Here is a 27,298-nt window from a genome sequence, read left to right on the forward strand (position 1 = left end):
GTTTACATTGAGCTTGTTTAATTCCTTTAACACCATAATCACTGTATGTCAAGGTATGGGTATGAAATGTCCACTTGTACAGAAGAGTAGTTTTTCCTCAAGTAGAAGTGAAGCACCTGAGTTATGTTTCCAAAAATAATTTCTCTGCATTCACTTTCCTTTGTTTTTTAAGATGCAAGTGTTAAGGCTCTGGTACAAACGTATGTGGATTTCATTTACAAATTAAGTCTGAGAGATAAAACTAAACCCAGCTGCCTTGTAAAATGGTTATAAACTTACAAAAATGAATTCCAGTCACGTAAGAAACAATCTCTATGTTAAAAAAAACCCAAACCTATACAAAAAGCATGCCTTATGTGCATTTCAACTAAGCCATACAAAGAATTACAGTTTGGAAACCTTCTGTAATTAGATAGAGAAGTTAAAATACTCAGCAGAAATTCAATATACATCTAAATAGCAAAGCCTTACTGTTCCATTACATTAAAATTTCTTGTCTCTTCATGCTGTTGTTTCTCCAAAGTAAATTTATCCAGTCATATTGAGCATCATACCTGTGACGCAAGAGATAATGTAACTCTAAATGACGCTCATTCTTCCTCTTCTTTTCAATAGGAAATGAGATCTTCTATCATCTGAACAAAGGCACCCGGCCAGCTACTATAATGAAAAAGCTTATCCATTACCATTTGTTGCATTGATAGATAAACTGCTGCCTATGAGGGGTCTAAAAGTTGTTTTATTGAAGTACAGTCAACCATTTGGCTCAAATCCAGATTTATATTCATTTGCTACCTGCAAATAAATCCCACTGTACCGTCAGTACAGTTTTCTTATATTTTAACATTATTCACCAAAAGCTCCATTCTTCGCAGTTTGCGCTTATTTTTTGGCATTGGCTTGTCATATAAGCCATTTTTGAGGAGATGCTCCTTGCTGTGATGGATCTGGGCACCATGCTGAAGCTGGAAAGAACATAAGGCTTGAAGTGGACGAAGTATAGTCTGCAGAAAGATGAAAGGGTTGCGAGGAGACAAAAAAACCAACCTTTTAGTAAGCTATTTTAAAGACATAAATTATTTGAGGTTTTGTGTTCAAGCACTACTTTTAAATGCTGATAAAATGTTATTTGGATTATAAATGCTGATAAAACATAACTTTTAGAGACACAGAGGGCACAGCTCAGTGAGAGAGGTACTAAAAAGAAGCCACAAAGCAGGCATACATTCAGCTGATGGCTGCTGTCCCTTAGTTCTTCCGTGGACCCACTCAATTCTGACTGCAGCCCTAGCTACATTACTTTAAGTTACTGCTTTAACTTGACCTTAGCAATGAACTGCAACCAATTACTGTGGCTCAGTCAATAAATTGTAATAAGTAACAATAACCAAGCTGTTTGTGCTTACACGAAACACCTTGAGGCAGGGTTTTAGAAAGGTACCCATGATCAGGGCAGCTGGCCTGCTGTCCGAGACTCTACTGTATCACTGCTTCTGTCCAGTGATATTATGTAGGGCTAATGAAGCCACATAAATCAAATTTATCTCAAGTGCCTGGCAATTGTAGTGTCTTCATTTTCTGGTTGCCTGACTCACTATCATGGGGCTTTGTGCAGATGTATAAAGCAATCACAAACATAACTACAGTCAGCAGGAGCTGAGTTTTCACAAAGTAAAAGGTGACTCTTTTCAGCTGGCAGGAAAATCAAGTGACCTGCACTGAGCATCAAACTAAGCACCCATTTTTAACTTCCATGGAACTTCCATCTTTGACCTGGGATAAACTTGAAGTCGAGAACTCTCAGGGCCCAAATTCCTTCCATGACACACAGGAGTTGTGAGCTGGCTGGCAGCAAGACATAACCCAGTGGGCTGCATTCCCTGGCTGCAGGAGCACAGGAGGTCAGTGGGACAGGCTTACTTTTATCTTCAAGGCTGCTGTTAGGAGGGTTTCAGATCACCTCCAACCTCTCGTTTCTGCAGTAAAAACAACCCTCTACTCCACATGCAGGAATACACTCAATTGTCTGTCTGAAACTGGGTCAGCTTCTGGGTTTTTCAGACTCAGAGCTCACCTTGCTGTGCTTTGACTTCAGAGGATCATTTAAAAATACTGATCTATTAAAAACTGTAATTGTTATTTCATGTCAGTAAATATTCCCAGGCCAATATATGTTAAAAAGGAAACTGAATCTACCTAACTAAATGAACTTCAAAATACTTCAGAGTCCTGCACCAGTTATTCTCAAAGACATCTGTCAGCCCAGTACTTTGCAATTTATATCTTAACTGTAAAAGTTAACCATATAATCAAAGGTAGTTAAATACTTTAATATCCTGTGTAAGAGAAAAGAGAAACTTTCCTAATACTAATCTTAACATTTTCTTAGGTTTCTTACACCTTGGAAATGCTTTTCCTTTTCAAAAAGTTGTATCCAAAGGTATTTCACAGATTCCCAAAGCTTCAGCTGATAGTACCTGAAGTAATAATATTCCCCACAACTGGAATATGAGTCATAGAATTGTTTTGGATGGAAAAGACTTCTAAGATTATCAAATCTAACTGTCAAACTAAGAACACCATGGCCATTAAACTATGTCCCAAAATGCCATGCCCACATGTTTCTTGAAGACTTCCACCAACTCCCTGGCAATCTATTCCAATGCCTGATCACTCTTTCAGTAAAGAAATTTTTTCTAGTATCCAGTCTAAACCTCACCTGGCACAATTTCAGACCTTTTCCTCTCGTCCTCTGACCCCATAATAGAGAGAAGAAACTGACCAACCCCCTCACTACGACCTCCTTTCCAGTACCTGTAGAGAGCAACAAGGTCTCCACTCAGCCTTCTTTTCCCCAAATCAGTTTCCTCAGATGCTCCTTGTAAGACCTTTTTTCTAGACCCTTTTCCAGCTTTCTTTCCCTTCTCTGGACCTTCTCCAACAACCAAATGTCCTTCTTGTAGTAAGGCGCCCAAAACTGAGCATAGTAATCAAGGTACAGACTCATCAGTGCTGAGAACAAGGGCACAACCACTTCCCTACTTCTGCTGGCCACACTACTCTTGATACAGGCCAGGATGCTGTTGGCCATCTTGGCCACCTGCACACATTGCTGGCTCATACTCAGCTGACTGTCAAGCAATACCCCCAGGTCTTTTTGTGTCCAGCAGCTTTCCCATCACTCTGTCCCAAACCTGTAGCATCGCATGGCATTGCTGTGCCCCAAGTGCAGAACCTGGCATTTAGCTTTGTTAAATCTTGTGACCTTGGCTCATCGGTCCAGCCTGTCCAGATCCCTTTGCTGTGCCTTCCTACTACCAGAAGAGACAGGTGAAAATATCTGAATGTTTCTATGGCAATTTGGTTATCAGAAAGGGTAAACAAACATTTTAAGGTGTGTATACATACACACTGCCTCCTAGTATCTATTATAGGATAATAAACTCTCCTGATTTTGTGGATTCAGATCTTACCTACAAGAAAAGTAGCAAAAAGGACAAGAAAATCAAAGGCCAAAGCCTTCCAGACCTAGCACAAAAATGTCAGTTCAGGTGCTGCTTGCCACCTTATTCAGCACCAACTGATCACTAATCAACTAAATAATCTCCAGGCTTTTCTGGTTTCATCCAAATTAGATGCCAGAGTGCTTATAGGCCATCATTTCTGTGAAGTTTGCTATACTGTTCCTTTGCTACAAAATACTGATCATACTTTGGAGAGAGTTCCACTCTGGTAACATAAGAAGGCAACAAGCATATTCCATGCCCTAGAGCAACTGAAGAGCTGTAAAGAGTTAACTATTAGTTGCAGTTATTTAACACAGTACATAAACCAAAGCAGTTTTCAGTGTACAGGCAACAGAGTAAGAAGAAATGCACAAAAGAACACTGTTTAAAATCAATCAATTCACCCTGTTACATTTGTACAACTGAATCTAGCACACAGGCCTGGTCTCTGTCTTGAAGTTTTGCCATAACAAAGGAAAACACATATAGAATTACAACAAGCAGTGTACAAGGCACTAGTACAGGATGGGAAAATGTGACAGAAAATAAGAATGAGGCAGAAGAAAAGAAAGAACTGGAAAACAGCAGGACTGCTGAGTTAAAAATGTTTAAGAGGTACAAGAGAGGAAAAGTGAACAGAAAACACAAATGAAAATAAAAGATGGAAGAAGAGAAGGAGACTGAGGAAAAAGTGCAGGAAAAAAAATCTCCTACTGTGAGACAAATCAATCTGAAGACTGCACAGTGGAAAACTTGTACAAGTGGAAGTGCCTGGGGAAAGCATTAGAGAAATAAATAAAAGGAAGAAAGAAAACTAAAATCAACAAACAAGGAAAAACAAGGGACTGAGTGGATGGGTTGGGAAAGTAGCACTTGCTTTCAGTAACCCAGCTGTTATTCCACACACAAATGGGCTACCATGGTAAACCTGGTCTGTAAAATAGGAGTCTACCAAACAATCTCTTACAGGACATGATCTGACCCTAACTGGAACTTGAAATACCATCAAAACAACATTGTTAACCCTAAATCCTGCCCAGGTTTCTCTTCACACAATGTTTTGTGACAAGACAGCCTATCCAGTTCCATTATGGGAGAGAGAACAAAAAAATACCCTACTAGAATTTAAAATACTGAAAAGAATAGCAAAACAATCATTCAAGACCCTTGTATGTAACAAGTTCCCTCAGCAATCTGACAGCAGTGTTGAATAAAGAATAGGAAAGCCACAAAGACCCTTGGAACACAAGAAAGAAAAAAATAACTGACAAAATGTGTCTCTTGGTATCTGGTTGTTTTAGTCTGCTATGCAACAAAACCATTACAACGTGGTTAAGATGTTGACTGCCAAATGTGACGTCAACAGCTAAGCAGCTTCACTACACACTTACTCTTCACAAATGAAAAACTCAAGTGTTTAGAATTACCTACCTCTTGTATACTCTTATTTTTCTCCATGATAGACAGAGCAGCAGCTGCACATTCAAGTGTAGACAGACAACTGTTTGTTGGCTGCGTACGAATTACATAGTGACTTGAATTGTTGGTTTTCAACTGCACCTGAAAAATAAAAAACTCTACTCAAATAAACAGGTCACTGTAGTAAACAAGGTACGTCTGCCCTACACTAGGCAAAACACAGCCCCTTCCCCTCCACTCCTTTTTGCCCTTCTGGCCTTCTGTTACAGTTTGAAGGGGGAGCTGACTGCAAAGACTGAAAATAAATTATCATTAGACACAAAAGGAAAATAATGATAAGGTCTATATAATTCATTGGATTGCTAATGGGATATAGAGCAGAGGCATAAACAGTTCTTGCTCTCTTTTCTTATTGCTTCTGCTTGCAGCTTTCCTCTCTCTCTCTTCTCGCAGCCTTGCCAGGGGTATCTCTGTTTTGACTACTGAGTGAGGTAACTGGGAGGAGGGAGGGAGTGGCAGAGGTGAACAGACCCACTTGACCCATCTATATGGGTTCTGAGAAGTTTCTGTATTGTTTATAATTGTGTGTATATATATAGTTCATATAGTGTATATTTTGTACATATTCATTGCATTTCATATTTCTAGATTGCAGTTTGCTTGTAAATATATCTTAATTTGCTTCCACCCCAAACTGAGCTAAGTCTGGCAGTTTTATTTTGGGGGTTAGTTTCTCCACATTACCTGGGGGGTCATTTCAACCCACCACACCCCTAGGAGCCAATCACCTTATGCTGCTCTCAGTGTAATACCATCCTACCTGTGAGCCACCAGCAGAGACAAGAACTGCAAACAGGTACAGCAAATACAACAGTTTGTGAGAGAAAGACTGAATTTCAGCAACCCATTGCAGTTGCCATAGAGATCCTATCACAAAAATAAAACTGTTCAACTATGCCTGTTTTCTTGCACACTCAAAACACACACACAACCCTGTACAACAGAGAAATTGCTCTATAGGCACTGACACTATGCACCTTGGTTAAATAGGATTTGTCAAGTTCTAAGTGAAAGACTTTTAGGATCTACATTTATTCAAACCCTGGGTTACCCACTACAACTATTTGCTCACATAAATCAGGTTTGAAAATGATTTCTTGGCTCTGCCTCAAGTGATGACCATCATACACTATCTCACCAGTTGAAGGGCTTTTTAAAAAGAAAAAGTAATTCAAGAAGTACATTAAGGTAGCTATAAAAGCTCAAGATACTCAAGTACAGGAAAAGAGAGAAATGTGCCTTGGTGAGAGATGGCCCCACCTTGTTTATCAAAGGAAACTTTTTATTTTTAATGTTAGGCTTGTTACTGGGTAGACTTGAAGGATGAAAACATGTACAATTCAGAATACTTCATAGGTTTCCAGCAAGGACTCTTTAGCTACTTTGCAGAGATTCCCTTTCAACAGCTGAAGAACACACACTTGGGTTGAGAAACTGAGAAGATGAATTCACATTCATTATGGAAAGAACACGGCAAACTAACAGCGTGATCTCTGCGTTGTAGAAAAAGCCATTTGCATTCTTTGCACAACGGTAACAGTGGAGCTGTCATTTTAATCAAATAATTTTGAAATCACATCTTCCAAAATTCATTTTGTCCTCTTGAGTGAAGATCACTGCTTTTGCTATTTTAAGGCTGCTTACCATAATAATTACCAGGAGTGCACTGGATTTTTAATCAAGTTATACAACTACCAACTGCTCATTAAACTGCAAATGCAGCGGTGGTCTCAAGGCAAATGTGAATGCATCTTTCCTGAACATAACTATGCTGAGGCATTTGAAATTAATGTTTGCAGTTGATGATCTAGAGAATTATTTCCTGCAAATACAATGGTCATCTCTACTCAAAACTAGCTTTCATTTCTGCAGCTATTCAGCTTACTTGTGCAAATGAATTGGTACAATCTATAGGAAACTACTCACTGAATGCCTATTACTTACTAGCAAGTCAAATCTGATAAGCCAGGACACTTGAAGGAGTTGATTATTCCATACCTGCAAACTCAGAGGTTTTAGTCTCTAACTCTACTCTGTCAAAAGAATTTATACCCAGCACTTCACTAGTAAATTATGCTGGTTATTGCACTCTGCTGGACACCTACCATACAGTCTTTAGTTTAGAGTCATAGCAGATGGAAGTTGTTAACAGTTACTTGGATATTCAACAGCAAACTCAGTCTATATGCTGGGGAATAGAGCCTGGGCAGATTTAATAATCACAAAATGACTAAGTTGGAAAAGACCTTCCAATGGCCCTACATGGGCAGTGACAAATGAAATAAGAGAGTGGATGCATGTCACCCTTTAAACTAGTCTACATCAACTACCTCCTTCTATTTCACATTGAAAAATAAATTACAAAAAAAGTAAAGTGGTTTAGAAGAGAAAATATAGAATTTGGACATCAGTCTGTGTGATGAAATGCAAAGGAAAATACAAATTAAACTAATATTGTCATAATTGTTTCTCCAGGTTTGGAGGTTTTTGTGTGCTTCCTTTACTAGGATCATGTGTGGATCTCCAACGTGACGGAGTGGGAAGGATAGTTATTTCAAGTATTCAGATATCTATGGAGGAGGGAACTCAGTGTCTACTTAAAGATAGGTATTCAAAACCAAGGTAAACTCAGCCCATTGTTTCTCCAGCACATATCTTGAGCAGCAGCGTAGAAACCTATCCATCCTTCTCAACAGCTGACAGCCCCAATCTTCATATACAGAGTCTCTCTACAGAAGCTGAAACCACCTCATGGACCACCTACAGACACACTGGCTTCTTCCTTCTCAGACACAGACAACACTGACTTAAAGCTGTTCTTTTGTGGGAGCAGGGAATAGTTCTGTCAGCTGCAATCTGTACTTCATTTCTTGGGTATCATGCTGAGAAATTTAAGATCAAAGCTGAACATGAGGACCATCATTCTGACAGCAACAGATGCCTGGAGTCTGAAGAAGGATTGCAAACCAGCAAGAGAGCACCTGAAATGCAGCAGGAAGGATTTCTAACTGGTCATTTTCAACAGGGGCACAACACAAATGTCTCTGTGCTAACACACACAGTGTGGGAAACAAACAAAGAGAGACAGAGACTTATGCAGGCCTGTCAGGCTATGAAGTTGTTGGCATCACTGATGTGTAGTGGGACAGTGCCTGTGACTGGAGTGCTGGGATGAAGGGTTACAACCTCTACAGGAAGGATAGGCAGGAGAGTCAAGAACAGCCTCTTCAGAGACCTGCTAGGGGGAGTACCATGGGATATAGTCCAAGGGGAGAGGGGCCCAAGAAAGCTGGTTTATATTTCAGGATTACCTCCTCTAACCCCAGGATGAAGGTGTCCCAACAAAGAAGACAGCAAAAACACGAGGTAGTCTGCATGGATGAAAAACACACTCTTCAACACAGGGTGGAAGCAAGAATGGGTATCCTGGGAGGACTACAAAGAAGTTGTCTCAGTACACAAAGACCAGGCCAGCAAAGCAAAAGCCCAAACAGAATTAAATCTGGCAAGGGACATCAATGGAAACAAGAAAGCTTCTATACGTCAATGATAAAAGACAGACTGGGGAAGAGCTGAAAAGAAACAAGGCACCTGGCCACCTGGGACAAGAAGGCTGAGGCACTCAATGACATTTTTGCCTCAGTCTTCACCAGCAAGGCCTCTGACCACACCACCCAAGTTACAGAAGGTAAGAGCAAGGTTCTTGAACCAAGAAAATGAAAAACTGTCCACTGTAAGTGAAGATCAGGTACAAGTCCACATGAAAAACCTGAAGGTGCACAAGTCCATGGGACCTGACAGGATCCATCTGCACGTTCTGAGGGAACTGGTGAATGAAGCTGCCAAGCTGCTTTCCATCACATCTGAAAGGTCATGGCAATCTTGTGAAGCTCCCTTTGACTGGAAAAGGGGAAACATAACCCTCATTTGAAAAAAAAGGAAGAAAGGAAGACCAAAGGAACTACAGGCCAGTCTCAAGACCATGGAACAGATGATTCTGGGAACTCTACTAAGGCACATAATAAAAAGGGAAGTGATTTGTGGCAGCCAACATGGCTCCACCAAGAGTGAAACATGTCTGACAAATCTGGTCACCTTCTATGATGGGGTAACAGTGTTGATGGACAAGGGAAGAGCAATGGACATCATCTACCTGGACTTGTGCAAAGCATTTGACATTGTTCTCCACAACATCCTGGTCTCTAAACTGGAAAGTCATGGATTTGATGGGTGGACCATTGCACTCAGAGTGATGGTCAGGGGCTCTAAGTGGGGACAAATGATGAGCACTGTTCTGCAGGAGTCAGTACTGGGACTGGTGCTGCTTAACATCTTGGTCAGAGACATGGAATGTGGGATAAAGTGCACCCACATCAAGTTTGTGGAAAACACCAAGCCGCATGATGTAGTCAACATGCCGGAGGGAAGGAATGCCATCCAGAGGGACCTTGAGAGCTGGGCCAATGCCAGTCTTACGAAGTTCCATACAGTCGAGTGCAAGGTCCTGCTCCTGAGTTGGGGCAATCCTAAGCACAAATACAGGCTGGGCAGAGAATGAATTGAGAATAGACCTGAGGAGAAGTACTTGAGAGTGCTGGTTGATGAGAAGCTCAACATGAGCCAGGAATGTGTGCTTGCAACCCAGAAAGAGAACAGAATCATGGGCTGCATTAAAGAAACATGGCCAGCAGATCAAGGGAGATGATTCTCCCCCTCTGCTCTTTTGAGACCCCACCTGGAACACAGTATCCAGCTCTGAAGCCCCCAACACAAGAATGACATGGAATTGTTAAGAGAGGGCCCAGAGGAGGGCCAACAAAGATAATCAGAGGGATGAAGCACCTCCCCTAAGAACACAGCCTGAGAGAGTTGGGTTTTTTTGGTCTGGAGAGGAGAAGGATTCAGGGAGACCTTATACTGAACTTCCAGTAGTGATAGGACAAGGGGTAACAGCTTCAAACTGAAAGAAGATACTCTGAGATTAGATGTTAGGGAGAAAGTATTCATCATGAGGGTGGTGACAGAGTGGAACAGGCTGCCCAAAGAAGCCATGGAGGCTCCAACCCTGGAAGTGAGTTGTTCAAAGCCAGGTTGGATGGGGCCTTGAGCAACTTGTTCTAGTAAGAGGTGTCCTTGCCCATGGTAGGGGGTTGGTACTAGACGACCTTCTAAGATCCCTTCCAACCCAAATGATTCCATGGTTCAGAGAAAAGAATATGATTGATAACTGCAGGACAACTTATACAAAAGAAAGCTGCCAGTACTTTCCCTTCCACTAGAGCTAAAGAGTCTGCAAGTCAGCTCTCAAACAGCTGACAACATGCAAACACTTTCTACACACACAACATACAAATACTTACTAACAGCAACAGCAACCAAATTTCCTCTTTCCTGGGAGGAGTGGGAGAGGATGGAAACAAGTGATCAGAAGAATACCTGACCAGGACACTGCCCTGCCACTGTCTGTCTCTTAGGCTTCTTTAAACATGCATTTTACTTACCTTTTACTCCAGTGTGGCACAGTAGCTAAGTAAATGATACTCGGACACCTGAAATACAGTCAGGGTAGCCACTGCCTATCACAAACTGGATAGACTCACCAAATGACTGCTAGTCTGTCAGAAACTAGATACACTCACTGAATTGATAAAACACACGATGAGGAGCTCTGCTAACTCACAGCATAAAATGAATGGTAAGGCAAAGCCAAAACAGCATACAAGCCAGAATAAATTAAGACAGTTCATATCCCAGACATGGGAAGAGTATCTTCTTGAAAAAACAAAACAAAACCAAGCCCCAAAAACCCCATTGCCTAGATCTGTTGAATATTTACTGTTCTGAAAAGGAGCTGGGTAGAAGAGTAACTTTGCTCATTTTCAGCCAACAGGTCTAAAGCTTTCCTTGCCTTTTATGGAGTTAATCATTTGCTGTAGGGTACTGCAGCTGTCTCACCAAAGCTTCTGCAGTACCTAGATCAATTGATTCTTTGTCTATCACCTGCCATATATCAAATCCAGCTGAAGAAGCTTAATTTAAAGCAACAGAAATGTTTCTTTCCAGTTTATGTAAAAAACCTGGATTGTCTATCCTTCACATTACCCTTCAAAAACTCATAGAGAGTACACATAAATACCCTATTTAAGCACATTTCAAAACATCAGGATATTTTATAGCTACTGCTCCATAAAATGATAAAGATACCACAATACAACTACTTGCCTTTTTTTTTTCACCTATCAGAGTAATTTGCAAATCATATGCACACTTTGGAATAATTTCAGTTGCTAGCAAAATACAGGAATGTCAAGTTGAAAAAGCAGCAGTCTATTTAACACCACTCACCAAAATAAACAATAGCATGAGACAGAAGATAGAAATTATCTCAACCAATTCAAACTACAGAGATAAAGTTAGATAAGCTGAATGCAATTACTCACTGGAATTTTGCCAAGACACTGAAATTAGTGTATCTGCTCTCCTTGTAAGAGCAAAGGAGTTTCAGGGCTTAGTTTCCATCCAACAGAAGCATGAGGCAACACATACGATCAACTTGCATTTTGATGTCTAACTCAAGACCCAGGACTTCCAAAAGCCTGAGTGCCAGCAATTCTAACAAACTGTTGGCTTCTCTGCCAACATACCACCCTCTTAGCAAATGCTACAGCCTTAGTGCATTTACAGAAGATTTGAACTACCATAAAAACAGTGGCCTCTCAGTATTTCTCAGAGACAAGTTGCCCCTCCAGGGCCCTCTCTGGAGATGTCCCAGGCAAGTAATGACACACTTGACCCAGTTCAGCTGTTCAGAGCAAATGGAAGCAAAAGCATTCCCCTGACTGGGGGAGGGTCAAAGATGTGCTGTTTGAAATTCTAAATTTTAATTTGGGAAGGACAGGCAACTGATTTCTGTTCTTCTTTTAAATACTAGGACTCAAGCTCTTGCAGAAAGCACTAAATGCTATCCTCAGTCCTCCTCTTATTGCCAATAGTCTTTCTTCTCCTTTGCCAATTTCTTCATCATCACTCTTATGAACTCTCCTCCCCAAATAGAATCCAGCATTGTGCAAAACTGTATTTGGAAGACAGTACATCCCCATGAACACAGAAAGGCTATAAAGTTAGGAAACCTGTTTCACAGGGCACACACAACAATTCTGGGTCTTGTCTGCCCTGTTTTCTGCTTTTAGACTTCACAGTATAACTAACTAACTAAGGTTGGAAGAGACCCTAAGGATCATCGAGTCCAGGCATCAAGACTTCAGGCATCTCAAAACAGGCAGTGGAACAACACATCATTCTGTGGCTTCTATGAAAAACCTAATACTTGTTATAAAACTCCTTCCTCTTTTTACTAAGGTTGATAGTGTCATTATAAAATCTGAGTATCTGTTTGGGAATTAATGTGCTCAACTCTCAGAGAATGGAGGTACTATCTATTATCCTCCTTAACACAGGCAGCAGTTACTGCTCATATACACTGTTACTTTAATAAATGTCTTCTAGAGAAAGTATCACAAGCCTTTTTAAGGAACTTGAAAGGCACCAAAAAAAAAAAACCCCAAAAGAGTACAACCACATCATGCCATTGTATCTATCATTCCTAGAAACTGAGAAAAAAATGCTTTCAAAGTGCTGAAAAGCATTCTCTGTGTGCTACTCCACTAATAACTTCAGGCACAAAAGGGTGTGGGTACAGGAAAGATCTCCCAGTCAGTATCTAGTTGGCACAAGCACCTTTTATCTGTAAGCCAAACTAAACTAATTTCTGTATCTTATAGAAAGCTCATGCAGTTAAACAAAATTATCTTTGTTACAGAGAAGGTAGGCTGAATAAATTTAGTCTCAGCATGCTACTGAAATATAAATCAAGAATATAAATAAGTTATTTTGTTCAAAATCTTGGCTTTAATTTAAAGTGACATCTTAAGAGCATTCTGTTTCAAAATAGTGGAGGGAATAACTGCCATGCAACTGTCACAAATGGATAGCCTGAAAAAGTACAGAGATGTCACAAAAACCTCTGCTCATTTCACATGTCTTTTGATCAAATATTTAGGCATAGCTGTGGCATTCCTGTGTATGTTTCCTGTAAATTGGTGAAACAAGTCCCAGATTATATTGTGATTTTCAGGCAAACTTGAAGAATTTTGTTCAGGTTCTACGAAATGACAAGATACTTTGCACACTGACTTCCACAATTTTCAATGAACCCTCTAACCTTTCTTTCTGGGTATTCTACAAACCCTTCCTCTCAGGCTACTCATGGCATCACTTTAGACGTATCACTATAACAAGCCCCAGGATCTCTCACTGCTGCTGGAATGAAATTGGAGAAGAGCTGTAATAGTCTGTCCTGACACGAGAAGCAGAGTTGCTTCTGCTGAACAGTAGGCTGAATTTATGTTCTACCTACGTACTTACGATCCTTTCAGACTGTGCAGAAGAACCTGATTCAGAGTTGAAATCCAGCCCAGCTCCTGTGTGTCAAAACCAGAAGCCTTTTTGCACCCCTACAAAAAACACCTCTGAAAGAGCACTGCCCAGAACCTCTGTCTTCCAATGTGTTAAGGTATGGAAATACATTAATATTCTATGCACTTCCAAGAATTTCCTTTCTTTGCTTCTAGATCCAAACCAATGTAAGAACCAGGTATTATTGACGTGGGGTTATTACATGTTAAAGATAAATGGTCCAGAAGAAATCAGCAGAGTTACTCGCTGCATGACTTAATGCTCAGCATCTGAACATAATCCTACATGATGTGACTATGTCAAATGGCACCTCTTTTAAAAACACCACCTCTGTATTTCATTAAGTCTCTTCCCAAACATCTTCTCATTTATATATAAAGAAATATTTAAGAATGCCATAAGTACATGCTGGGGGGGAAAAAAAATGCATTTGTTTTGCACTACTCTCACCTCTTTTAAAGAAATATCTTTTAAATGAGGGCAACTCCAACTGTAGAGCATATTTCTCTGCTGTGTTCTTCGCTTTCATTTTCAGACAGCTGACAGGAAGAGAAATTAAATTGCAAAAGGAATTAATCCTTTTCAGACAGAGATTCTTCCATCACATTGCTACAGAAAATTTGGGGAGGGAACTGGGGGAGGAAAGAGGACACTTTCTCCACTCCACCCCCGTTTGAAAAACTAAGGTTTTAGAGTGCTGCAAGGCAATAATGAACATGAAAATGAAATATTGCCTTTAAAAAAAAAAGTCACAATAAATGTATGCATTTTCCACATGTAAAAAATTGTGGTATGTGAAGCAGGGCAGAAAAAAACACTGTAAGTGGAAAACATGACCAGTGGCAGCATTTACCAGTGGAAGACAAATTTCTCACATAGCAAACTTCCCACTTCGTAATTTACCTTGTGTCTGCTGGGGAATTTGATACATAAATGTAACATTTTTTGTTTATTAATCAGCTGAAAGAACTACCAGACTACAAACTACAAACTACAGAATCACATCTAATGAAGTTTTAAAAAATAGCAACCAAAATACACAGCCTCACTTCTTTAAACACATCTGTAATCTAAACATTGATCATCTTAACACAGAATCCTGTATGAAGTTAAAGCAAAATTCAGGTTCCAAAGTACAATTTTTCTTGCAGAATATACAAATATACTTAGTATCATGTATGTAGACTGTATGAGAAAGTCCAGCAATTACCTGAGAATTCCTTAGGCTATGCACTTCTCTCTCTAATGCACTCTGAAATCAAAGATCTTCAGCAAAACATGGAATAGTTTGCAGTAGTTGCCTTAGCAACTTATCAAACTACTTAAAACAAATCCTTCTTCACCTATTAAATTACTTCTGAAATGTTTTAACCAAGAATCAGTTATTTTTCGTAAAAACTCAAATTCAGCATTCAAATTTCAGCATCTTCTCAAAGCCCTTGCTTCAGGGGAGGCGAGAGGAGGCGCCTAAGTAAGAAATGTTTTTGGAAGTTGTTTCAGACATTTATGCCCGTATGCATACTCTTCACCAACGTTACACAGAATATGCAAGTGGAAAACTAGAGAATCACAATGCTTCTGGCCACTTCCCATTATGTTTTTATTTCTTAAACCACATATGGAAAATGTATAGTATCAAATAAATGTCCACCCCAAAAGGACTTTGGAAAATAAACCAAACATTTATAAAATACCTAATAAGCTTTGGGTTAAAATAAACCAGAATTCTCATGCCAACCTGAGAACTTCTTTTTAAAAGAAGAACACAAGATATTCTGGCCTACAGTAAATAAAGATGTAAACAGTAAGTAAATGGTTTTAAAAGCAATCTCTTCAGTATTGCTGCTCTGTAGAAAGGGTCTAACTTACTAGATAAGCAACATGAACTTTGAAATTAATGAAAGTCTCCATCATCAGACATTATCTAAACCAGCATTTTCTAAGGTGTCAAGACAGGACTGCTGACAGTGACAGGTAAGTATCAGCCTCCAGTGCAGGAAAGAGATTGAAGAAAGTATGCATGTCTCCTGCTTCCTAAGAAGACACAACATTGGGCTTGATGTCAGGAAATAACCTGAACTCACTAAATCACAGTGTAACTTCAGGCAAGCTACCTTCTTTCTCTGCGCTCCACAGGTCTCTCTATCTGTAAGATACTTACTCAATGCTGTAAAGCACTTTGAAGGCTGAAGGAAGGAATGATGGAGAAGATGAAGACAAATTAGATAGTCCTGTTACTGGAGATAAGAAGAGTACCTTCCTTCTGATACTTTCATGCAATGTACTTCTAGAAAACCTACTAATATGGCAAGAAAAAAACTTGCATAAATATTTACAAGTACAAGAAGCACTATCAAAAATCCCAGAAGACCTTACTATCCTTGAAGAAACTAAATAGTCTAGTCTTCAGCTAAAATAGGTAAGTGAAATAAAGTCTGAGTGCAGGCAATCTGTAGTGCTAAAACCAATAGTTGAAGCTCCTGTAAAAGAAGGGAGGCTGAAGCTGGCCCAAATGGTTTAAATGAAATTAAGAGCTAACAGACAATGCAACTGTAAGGAAAGGGAAGTCCTCACAGCTAAGGTGTAAGTGAAGACAGGACTGACCTAGTAATGTTGGAACTGTATGTTTTACACAAGTAATTTAAATACCATCTACTACGATCTCAGGTTCTGACAGTGCAGGATTTTACCTGTAATTAATCAGTGAAGTAAGTTAATACTGCCATTATGTAAAATTATATGTAAAAACAATTACACACAACTGCAAGTCATCCAGGGCACACCTGGCACTTCATATAATGACTATGTATTTTTAGTTATTTTCCACACATTGAAGTAATTTGTATTTACAGAAAGAAAGATCCAGACATTATTTCTGGTAATACATTTCCTGCTCTTCTTACTTTTAAAAAATGCATGCAACAGATCAATATTTTATGCAGCACTATTCTTTCAATAATTAATACAACAGAAAAGTGCTGCAAGTCAATTCAGTCAGTGAGCAGAGTATGATCTAGAGAATAGGGTCATGAAATGAAGGCAGAAAATTTAATTACATGTATTGTCACAGGCATTTAACTGTAATTACCTGCAAATATCAGAAAATTAAAAAGGAAAATTAAATAGATCCGTGTCAAAAAGTAGCATCAACAAAATGACATTGTTCTTTGGAATCTGCTAACTACTTTTGCTCTCTGGTTCCTTTTTTCTTACTCTATGTGAACAGTGGCAGGGAAAAAGTAGTGGAAAAACTTTCTGTGAAAAACTTATACAAGGGCAGGAGAGAACATGTTAAGGAAGACTAAAGAAGGAAAAAGCCTTCAATTAATCTAGTCATTTGAAAGCAAGCTCAATCAAAATGAAATTTGCTTCTATTTTCCTTTTTAAAAGAGGCTCACATCCCATGGGGACCTGAAATTGCTCCTGAATTGTTCTAGCAGAGGATATTCAGATATTCAGCAAAGACTTTGCCAATAATTATGAAGAAATGGCAAGGAAATAAATAAAAAGCCAGAGTGAAAACGGGATATACTTCTGACATCTGGACCATTAGGTGAGAGCTTTGAGTAACAAAGAAAATGTCAGTTCATTGAGAGCTAGTAAATACATGCTTATGACCACATAAAAATGTCAAAGTGAGCCAATGTTATTAAAATTAACCTGAGTAATTCCCTGTTCTCTCACCATGATCTGAATCAGCAATCTTTGACAGTCCCAGCACAAAACACTTTGTTTGTTAGGGTCCAAAATACTTTTCTGAATGTTTCAGCTGTAGCAAGACAGCTGCTAAAATCTGCATGCATCAAATATTTCAGACTATGTAATACATTACAATTACTATCTTTCACATTACCATACAACAGAAGACAGGAGTCACTTCCTTCATGAAAACAAGTTTTCTTGCTGCATCAAAAATTTAAAACACCAACATAACTCACAAACAGAAGTCCACTACTAAAGCTCACAAAGACTTCTACAAGTCTACAGGGCTCTCCTGTGAGATTTTTAGTAAAAATCACACATACAGATAAAACCACTTAAAGAACCATTAACATGAGCATGTATGGTTAAATGCATACCACTTTCTGGGACCTACATTACTGCAGTTCTCCCCACTGCAACTGTTGTTGGCTGGCCTTTGCTGCCTTGGGTTCCAGTTTGCCTTCTTACCTTCATCCCTCAGTCATCACCAAACATCTTTCCTCTGCAGAATTCAACTGTGCATTGCCCATTCATTGTGACAAGTGAAAAGAGAGACAAGGAAACAGAAACAAAAAAGACAGAACAAAAATGAGGACTGCAATAAATGACTTTTATAACACTCCATTGGGAAGAGTAGCTGACACAGCAGAAGGCTGTGCTGCCACTCAGCAACACATGACAGCTGAGCAGAGGGGATCCTAATGAAGTTCCACAAGGGTAAGGTGCAGTTCTGCATCTAGGGACAAATAATCCCATGCATCATTACAGACTGGGGGGTTGACCTGCTGGAAGGCAGCTCTGTGGGGACAGACCTGGGTGTGCTGGTGGACAAGTCCACCATTAGCCAGCAGCATGCATTCATGGCCAAGATGGCAAATGGCATCCTGATGTCTGGCCAGCAGGTCAAGGTCCGATCTCCTCTCCCTCTCCTCTGGCCTAGTGAGCTACATCTGGAGTATTGTGTACAGTTCTGGGCTCCATGGTTCAAGAGATGCAAGGAATTACTGGAAAAAGTTCAGCAGAGGGCTACAAAGATGATGAGAGGACTGGAACATCTCTCTGACAAGGAAAGGCTTCGAAACTGGGAGCTGTTAGCCCAGAGAAGGCTATGGGGGGGATCTTATAAATCTTTCCAGAGATCTAAAGGGTGAGTGTCAAGAGGACGGGGCCTGTCTCTTTTCAGTAGTACCTAGTGACAGGATAAGCAGCAATGAGCATAAACTGTAATACAGGAAGTTCCATCTGAACATGAGGGAAAACCTCTTTATTTTGAGGGTGACTAGCACTGGAATGGGCTGCCCAGAGACAGCGTGGAGTATCTCTCTCTGGAGATATTCCATCTGGATGCACTGTTGTACAACCTCCTCTCAGTGGACTTGCTTCAGCAGGGGGTTTGGATCAGATGATCTCAAGAGGGACCTTCCAATTCCTGCTCTGTGATTCTCTAATTACTGCCTGGCACTAGCTATTATTCATCCCTTATACATGCACTTGCCTAAGTGCCACCACTGTGGAGGATGAAAAAGCATATCTTTCTCAGTGTCTCCTTGGCTCACTGAATAGGAGATTTTATTAAACTTATCTGAGAGAAAACATCAGAAAAGGAGTAAACAGATAAAGTCAGATGACAATAGTGATTCTTACCATTTAGCGTGTTTTCTATAGGCTTTTAAATTACTTTTACATTAAGTACAATATTCTGTCAGGGTCTTCTGACAGTTGCCTGTTGTAAACTGGTTTACACTCCTATCAATGAGCACTAATTCTACTAGAAAGAAATTTTTAAACTCCTCTATAAGGAATTTACCTAAAAAGCAGATTTTGTTTCAGAATAACTGCGTCACCCAGCAAAGAAATTCTTCTGATTTTTGGACTTCTTTTCAGTAACAGACTGCTCCTCCCTTTTTAACCCTCTAGGCTTGAAAACAGCAAATCCCTAAATAAAGTTTTAGATAGCAGACTACTGGATCACAAACACCACTTTCTGCCAAAAACCACATTAATGGGTCTGTTCAAACACCTTTAACAATTACAGTTTGTCTATCAACTCATTCATGAATGTACCCATCATTACTGGAAAAAGAATACAATTAATTTCAGCTTCTCTCAACTATGCATGCCACTGTGGCAGCTCTGGCTGGGTGCCTCCTGTTACTGCCACATAAGCTACACCTCCTGTGCAACCCAGAAAGTCCAACCCAGTAGGTGGACAGAGGAAGCTGTGTATATCATACCCATAATATCCTGCACCCTATAAATCTATCTGAAAAGTCTCTCTCTTCCTCTTCCTTCCCTCTCTGCTCTCGTGAGAGATGCTCCCTATCAGGTAACAGTGGGAGAATATCTTGAGGCCTCTTAGGCCTGGCTAGGTCTAATGTCAGGAGGAGAAGGGGGAGGGGCAGTCTCAGACCTGGCCAGCTGAGACTAGCCTGGTGGGGCAGGGGGGTGAAAAGAGCCCTGAGGGTTTTGGGTATACCATCAGGTAGGGAGATGGGAGTGTTGAGAGGCTTTTGAGTGTGCTGTAAGGGACTCTCTATGCTTTGGGATTCTTTCGTCACTATGTTTGTAGCTTCTGTAAAACACGTGCTGCTCTTCCATTTAAACTTTCCATCACTTTAGCAATCCACTTGTGTGTCATTCTTTTGCCCCTGGCCTCAAACCAGGACAGCCACCTATTTTGTACTGCTAATTCCAGCACTGCTGCAAGTTGACTACCAGCAGAAGACCCTACTGCCAATTACAATTCCACATCTTACACCTGTTGACACTTGTGCATTTTATCCTATCTGCCATACACTTGGCCTTAACCAGATCGTGTTTAGCAACTCCCATCTAGGCTTCCCCTGCCCAGTAACTCCAGTGGCATCACTGCCATTGAAAAGCAGGTTTTTTAACTTGGATTTTCTTTTCTTTCAAACAAGAAGAGTGGTGAGGGTGTTTTCAGCCAGCTTGTTTGAACAAAGATCCCTTGCTTTCTACACTCCAGGTGCAGTGTCTTCACTTGTTACTCCTGATACAGTGCTGTGAGGGATTGCCAATAGTCTGAGCATTCCTTCACTGACTCCTGCAGGAGAAGGATGGGAATGCTCTTCTGAGGACACCCTAGGATGACAGCACTGCAAGCAAGCTGCTTAGTAAGACTTACTCTCAGTCACCCCTAACCATCTGTGAACCCATGCAGAAGCAGCACAAAAACCATGAAGTCAATCCATTAAGTGGCAGCCACTTTGCACAGTAGGAAGTATTGATGTGACCTGGCAAAGAATTCCTAAAGCAGATGTTGATGTGACTGACTTTGGTGAAAGATCAAAACTCAGGAAACCCAGGCAGCAGTTTGTGTTGACAACTGCCCAGACCTAGCACAAGACGCTCAGTAAACAATGGGAAAGAAACAGACAGGCACAAGTGTTTCATAAATATTTCAGCACGCTGTCTTCCCAACTACAACACAGAGATTTAAGCCACACAGATTTTGAAGCTGAGAAGGAGGGAAAGTTCACCCTGCCCAATGCAATACAAAAATTATTTTTCCTTGACTGGAGGTCAAGATAGCCTAGAATCTTGACACTGCACATTTCTAGGGCCTTTTTAGAAGACAGCACAGCAACTATGAACTGGTAGTAACCCATCAAATTAACCAGTTTATGAGGTCAGAGACCATAGCTTCCTGTCAACACAAACATTTTTTGTGAACCTTTACTTTTAACTGAAGACAGTGAAGTGCATTTCAAGGTTGCATGACAAAGAACACTTAATTCAATTGGAAAAATGGGGGAAACTGAATTTAACAGAAAATTCATTTTGTTCAAATGAGTTGAAAATGCTTCATCAAAATGCATTTGTGGCAACAGGGGCTTCCCTAAGCTCACCATTCCTGGAACAGAAGTAAGAATATGTGGATGGAACTGAAAACCTGGCATCATTTGAGAGTAACCTGCTGACTGTTTTGTGCAGTCAGCATCAGCCATTTGGAACAGCCTGTCTCAAACAGAAAACTTTATGCCCCATAGCTTGCCACCCATTACATGAGTCTTCTCAGTCATTCCCTCCTGGTTGCCTGGAGCAGTCCAATGAAGTTGGGAAGGCACCTTCCCATGCCTCCCACAGGAAAGGGGCATACACTTGTGCTGCTCCCTGAGCCTTCCTGAGCTTGTGTGTGGGTCCTTACAAAGTGAGGTCCCTGCACAGACATTAAGACCTAGAATGTGAGCCTTGGGCATTCATTGCCAGGGTTTTGGTAGCAAAGGGCAGCAGGGCAGAGCTCAGTGGGAGGAGGTGTCCTGTGCCAGACACAGCCATTTGCCAACAGCTCCACAGCTTCAAGACTATGCCCTGGTGGTGGCCTGGAGCCTAGACCATCACTGTGGGAAGTTCAGGACCACTTAGCAGAGCTGGGGAGTCCAACCAACAGTCTCTGCTTGAGTAGCAGGACACTATTGAGTGCTCAGTTTGGAAGGGACCCAGCCAGCAGTGCTGAGGTGTGAGAAGCGCTGCCCAGGCTGTGGAGGGAGGGTGCTGCCAGAGAAGGAAGTGACTCCTATATAGACACCCCAACATCAGGGACAAGAAAAGAGGGGATCCTGATGGTCAGTTGCTAGCACAGACTGATATGACTATTCCCCTGCCAAAGCAGCAATCATACAAGCAGAAGCTGAGTGGTGGGATGCTTAAGGGACTGCCATCTGTGGAGGAACCACCATGCACTGCCCCCAGCCTCCTGCACCATCACTCCCCTCACTGAAGATACCAAGCACAGAATGCAGCAAGAGGAGAATAAAATATTCATACAGAGCCTTCTTTGCTGTGACTATTAGAAGTTATTCTTCTCCAAGGTTTACTGCAAATAGATGGGTCTCAAGACTGAACAAAAACTCTGGACACCAAAATCTACAAATATTCACTACAATTAGTCAATAACAGAGTCTGTGCATGTACTTTCTTGTAATTTCAAGGCGCTTCTGCCATATATTCTCAAGTTGGTGCCAAGTACTCAATTCTCCTGCATGAAAGAAAATACACAAATAATTTTTTACTGTTAAAACACTAGCTACAATCAGTCAAATTTGCCAATGATTCCCTGACCTCAAAGCTGCTCCTCATATTTCAAAAATTCAAACAAGACTGCATACAGATCTTTTAAATGTCACATTCTGGAAATCTAGGAAGCTGGTAAGGAAAATAAATCCCATCTCAGGGATGGAAGGGTGAGGAGGGAAAGACAGGACCAGTAAGTCAGATCAAAAGCAGTCAGGCATCAAAGTATCAATTTACAGGAGGACTGGTACTTGCACCAGTATAAGCATATGCTCACACCATTATTCAAGCAGATTTAAGCAAACAGTGCAAGCTGAACCGAATGGTAAACCTCAAGGGTTAAATATTTGCTGTGAGAGACCAGATTTTACCTGAGGATACCAGTTTTCACAGAACAAAGGAAGTATAAGGAAAACAAAACAGTAGGGTCAAGAAATTGTGATGGCATGAGGGGAAGAGAAAATGAAGTGTTGAATATTTGAATAACAGTAATGCTGTGAGGAATGTATGAATAGACAGGATGATTTGTTGCCATTACGCTGCTGACATTATTAAGTAGCAGAGATCATCAACAAAGAATGACAGAGTCAAAGTGAACACGAAGCTACTCCAGCCTCCAACTGTGCTCACTCATGCACAAGCAGGTATACCAGTCAGATTTCCACAGGATTCAGCTAGAAGCACGAAGTTACACAACCCATGCAAACAGTAGCATCACAACTGAAATACTCTGACCTCCTGAAAACATACTGTGCTTTCCTGACTGAGATGGTTAGAAAGTATTTTGTGACTACAAAATGTCAAGGAATTACAGTGTATTACATACAAATGTTAAGCATAACAATGCAGGAAGAAAAAGCACCTTAATTAAAAGTGAACAACACTTTATGCCACTTTCCTGGTTGTCTGCAATCATATTTCTCTTGCCTTTTGTCTAGACCAATGTCAGCTTAAAATTACAGGGAAACATTCACACTTTTCACACATAATTCAGTTTAATTTATATTTTTTTTAAAATACTTAACAGCAGTGTATTAATTCCTCCTCCACCCTCCACCCCCATCCCCAAAATCAAGTGTGTAGCATTCTTCAGCATTTTTAAGGGACGGATAATTCTTTTCTTTCTACAACTATACAGGACAAGCATAATGACCCCAAGGAGATTTTCACTGTCTGTTTCAAAAAGGAAAACAAGATTTCAAGTGTTAGAAATCCATCCAGGTAGAAATAATCCATCCAGGTTTTGCATAGCAGATGCTTGGATTTACAACAGTGGCCCCGAATCACTCATAAATAAATAAAACTGACTCACATATTACCTCCTTCTGAGAAGACAGTAAGTATTCAGGATAGCCTGCCTACATTTTTATGTGTGCTCATCACTAGGTTAACTTTTTTCAACCTTCTTTTGGTGCTGGAGGAGTAGCAGGTCAAATGTTGTTTTGGTGTTTTTTTTCTAACCATCTGTTCCCACTATGCTACCTTTATTTCCTCCTGAACAGAAGCAGTTTCACCCACTGTGCTCTGGGATTGCTTTATACAATGTATCACCAGGCCAACTGCGCCAAGCCTGCCTGCTATGTACGCCAGCTCATTTTACCCTCAGAACTAATTGCATCCACTGCTCCAAGTTAAGGGAATGCTCCTTCTGTATCACCTTTGCAAACCAAACAGCTGCTGCAAGAAAGCCTACAGTGCATACTCTCATAATTGTGGCCTCTTCCTTAGTTGTGGCCATGCAGAACACCCTGGGATATAACATGCTTCTCTGGAGGGTGCCAGCTTATGGAATCCGAGACCTCATCAGTGTAATCATATCAAAAACTATACAAGTCACCTTAAGACACACATCTCAAGTTCCTGCCATAAAGCTTATCCCAGCTCCTACCTTGTTATTTGTCAAAATTCCAGACAATAAAACTGATTCTGGATCAAGACATGAATTTAAACCATTCTAACAAATATGTTAGACTTACAAATATATTTCTTCTGTGACTCTCTGGAAGAGTTCAACTAAAATGTCTTCAAATATTCTTTTCAAAGAAAAATGTTTTGGTGACTGAGCTGTGATTAAGGAATTTATTTAGATTTTTATAGTGATTTAAACCAATAATGAAGTTTATTTAAATATCCAGCAGTATCTTTAAAATCATTCAATATAGAAATTTGTGTTACCCAAAAAAAACCAAGGAAGCTGTGAAGAAATACAATTGAATGTGATCTTCTAATGTCTCCAATGGATTGTCTTTGTAGCATATCTTGCCATTCTGAATTGCTAATCTGGTCATTACTAAAATAGTCCTTTTCCACCTAGAAAACATTGATTAAAAGCTAAAACCACCATTTTTTGAAGAATTTTAGTTGCAACAGTTTCTTTTTTATTTAAAGATACTGTCTGAAGGAATAGGGTCCTCTTTTCCCTTTAAGTTCCCCTTTCTTTAAATATAGTTAATTGTTTTGTCCTCTTTGGAGGACAAAAAAACCCTGCCTTCTTCAATTTGAAACATAACATTAAACTCATCTTGATCTTCCAGAACTGCATTATCAAGCCAGAGTTTCAAAACATGAAACAAAACCTCCTTCTTCAGAAAGAGAACAATGTACAAAGCATTTAATATGATGTATACAGTATATAAATATGGTGCAGGACACAAGAAAAAAAATGTAGAAATTGGAAAACGCCAGAAAACCCCCACTAGACACCATGCTGCCTGTGTCAGCAGGAAAGATTTAATAGAACACAGCCACAGGGTGAACAAAACTTAATCCCTAAGAGTGCTGGTGTTTGTTTACAGAGAGTTTTATTATAATCCTCTACCACTTGACTGCTAATTTTAACTATGTACAAGTTACAGTGCATTGCACAAGTACCTCTAGTTCATTTCAGTACAGAAATAGCAAACTCAGCTTAATTCCCACCTGTGTAAACAGCACTTCAATATAGACTTTGCATAGCTTCATGCTCAGCTGATGTCTTCATTAAGCCTAACCTGTCTCACAGACACTGCTTGCAGTTATACCACAAGTTGTAACACCATTGTGCTACAAGGATGGCACAAGGAAAGCTGAAATAACACTTGAACTACTGAATACAGCCTTAAACTTTATCTAAGTGACTAAGCCACTTAGGTCACACTTCAACATGGTAAAACACCTTTTTTTTTTTTCCCCTGCAGAAAGCTATTTCTGCACCTGAGCACTCCAACACTATCACTGCAACAGCTCCATCTGATTTGAATAAAACCAAGTACTAACATACAAACTAACCATTAGATCAAATAGTGATTTTAGCTCTGGTATACTTAGTAACAAACAAACTATCCATCAGAGTTAAAAAAAATTTTATACACTTACTAACTTAATACTTCAAGAGTCACTGTGGTTTTAATTTTCACTAAGAGTTCAAAACCATTTAAACAATGGTTGCACCACAATTGTAAGAAAAGAAGAGCAGGGAGAGCAGAATGTTGGTTTTTTTCCTTTAAAAAAAAGATCAGATAAAAAGTACAGAGTGTTAATTCTGACAGGCTGCAACTGCAATTGTTAAAGGCTACGATCTGTGCAATCCAGATTCAAGTACACACAAAGAAGCAAGACTGTAGGAAGGGTTTTGATATTCCTGCTGCCTGTTCATATTTTTCCGCAAAAGCTTAGAGTACGATCATTTGCATCACTGCTTCACAACTCATTGCCTTGGAACTGTTTCAGGAAGAAAGTCTGTGACTCACCCCAGTGATAAACCATATCCCATAGTTCACTTCAGCAAAGGCTTAAACCCTCTCTAGAGGTGCACACTGCAAGAGAGTGCAGGCAAACAGCACCCTGCTGACAGGTAGCATCTGGAAGACCAATCCTTGACTTTTTTAACGTTGTCAAGTAGTTCCATGGTTTTATTCATGTTCATGCTTGAGGCACTCCAGATTAGCATCATCACAGCTACCTCTGTACCTATATCTACAAAATTTAGTACAAAAGGAACTGCTTTAAAATGGAGGAAATTGTGATAGGCAAATAAGATTTTACAAAATCACATGTAGACATGACTTGTATCTACTCCTTCTCATGTAATAATCTCCCACCACAAGAGCAGATTTGCTTGCAAATAGCAAATGTTTTTTCATCGCCTACTGTACAAAATACATTTTAACATCTTAGTGAAATCTACAGTAAGAGTAAAGTAAATCTAAGGTAAAGTAATAAACTGTCTTTAAATGGATTTTAAAAATGCTGATGAAATACCAGTAGTTCCTACAAAATGGTACATATTTTGGAAAAAAACACATCCCACTCACAGAATCAAAGAAGAAAGATTAAAAACATTAATTCTAACTGGACTTTTTCAGAATACCAAGTCTAAGCATGTAAAATATTAACAGCCTCCCTCTGCCTGTCATTTTAGTATCATTAATATCATTCCACCCTTAAAAAGCAGTTCATAGCCTTTAACAAAGAAAATATCCTGTGTTCTATCATCATTTTAGAAAAAGTATGTATCCAGGCAGGTGTGTTGGGACAAGTACAGGCATCAACCACAGAGGGAATAATGAGAATATTCAGCAAATGTTTCATGGTTCAGCTTTTCATACTGGTGTGTCTCTATCATTATTTACTGTTACTATCTAAATAGCATAAAATGTTTTGTGCAGCTCAGCCAATACTACTTGCCAATACTCAGCCAATACTTGCCCACTTTTCCAAGTTTCTTGGCACAGCATCTTACTTTACTTTCATTTTATTATTGTTACTTGTCCTACCACTTCCACGTCTTTTCCAATTCCATTTTGTATTAAGCAGGATTTCAGAGTTTTAAAAGAATCATTCTGTGTTAAATGGTCCATAATGTTTCTGTTTTAACAGCTTCAAGGACACTAATTACATTTTACACTCCACTACAAGGCCAAATAGAATTCAGGCAAGTAAAATGCCAAAACACAGGTGTATTTAGTCCACATCCCTTTGGGTTTCAGTAAGTGCTCAGACCCTAGTAGCTTTTAATGAGCTGGGTTCCACTCAGTGATTATGAGCACTGGATTCAGACACTGTTTACCAGCACTGTAATCACACTCACAGAGCACATGCTGTGTCACCACACACTGCTGTGG

The 27,298-nt window shown here is 40.0% G+C and overlaps 1 protein-coding gene across 1 annotated transcript in view; it reads right to left on the minus strand.

Annotated features, from left to right (window-relative positions):
- Positions 1-666: 666 nt before the first annotated feature.
- DTWD2 (DTW domain containing 2) overlaps positions 667-27,298 on the minus strand; it is a 76,293-nt gene continuing 49,661 nt past the window's right edge. Inside the window, exons 5-6 of the mRNA XM_009904331.2 lie at positions 4,938-5,066; positions 667-1,004 (exon numbers count right to left, since the gene is read on the minus strand). Of these exons, the coding sequence (XP_009902633.1) occupies positions 834-1,004; positions 4,938-5,066 (300 nt within the window). The 3' untranslated portion in view covers positions 667-833. The remainder of the gene's footprint in view (positions 1,005-4,937; positions 5,067-27,298) is intronic.

The sequence above is a fragment of the Dryobates pubescens genome, chromosome Z, assembly GCF_014839835.1.
Source record: "Dryobates pubescens isolate bDryPub1 chromosome Z, bDryPub1.pri, whole genome shotgun sequence".
Taxonomy (NCBI): domain Eukaryota; kingdom Metazoa; phylum Chordata; class Aves; order Piciformes; family Picidae; genus Dryobates; species Dryobates pubescens.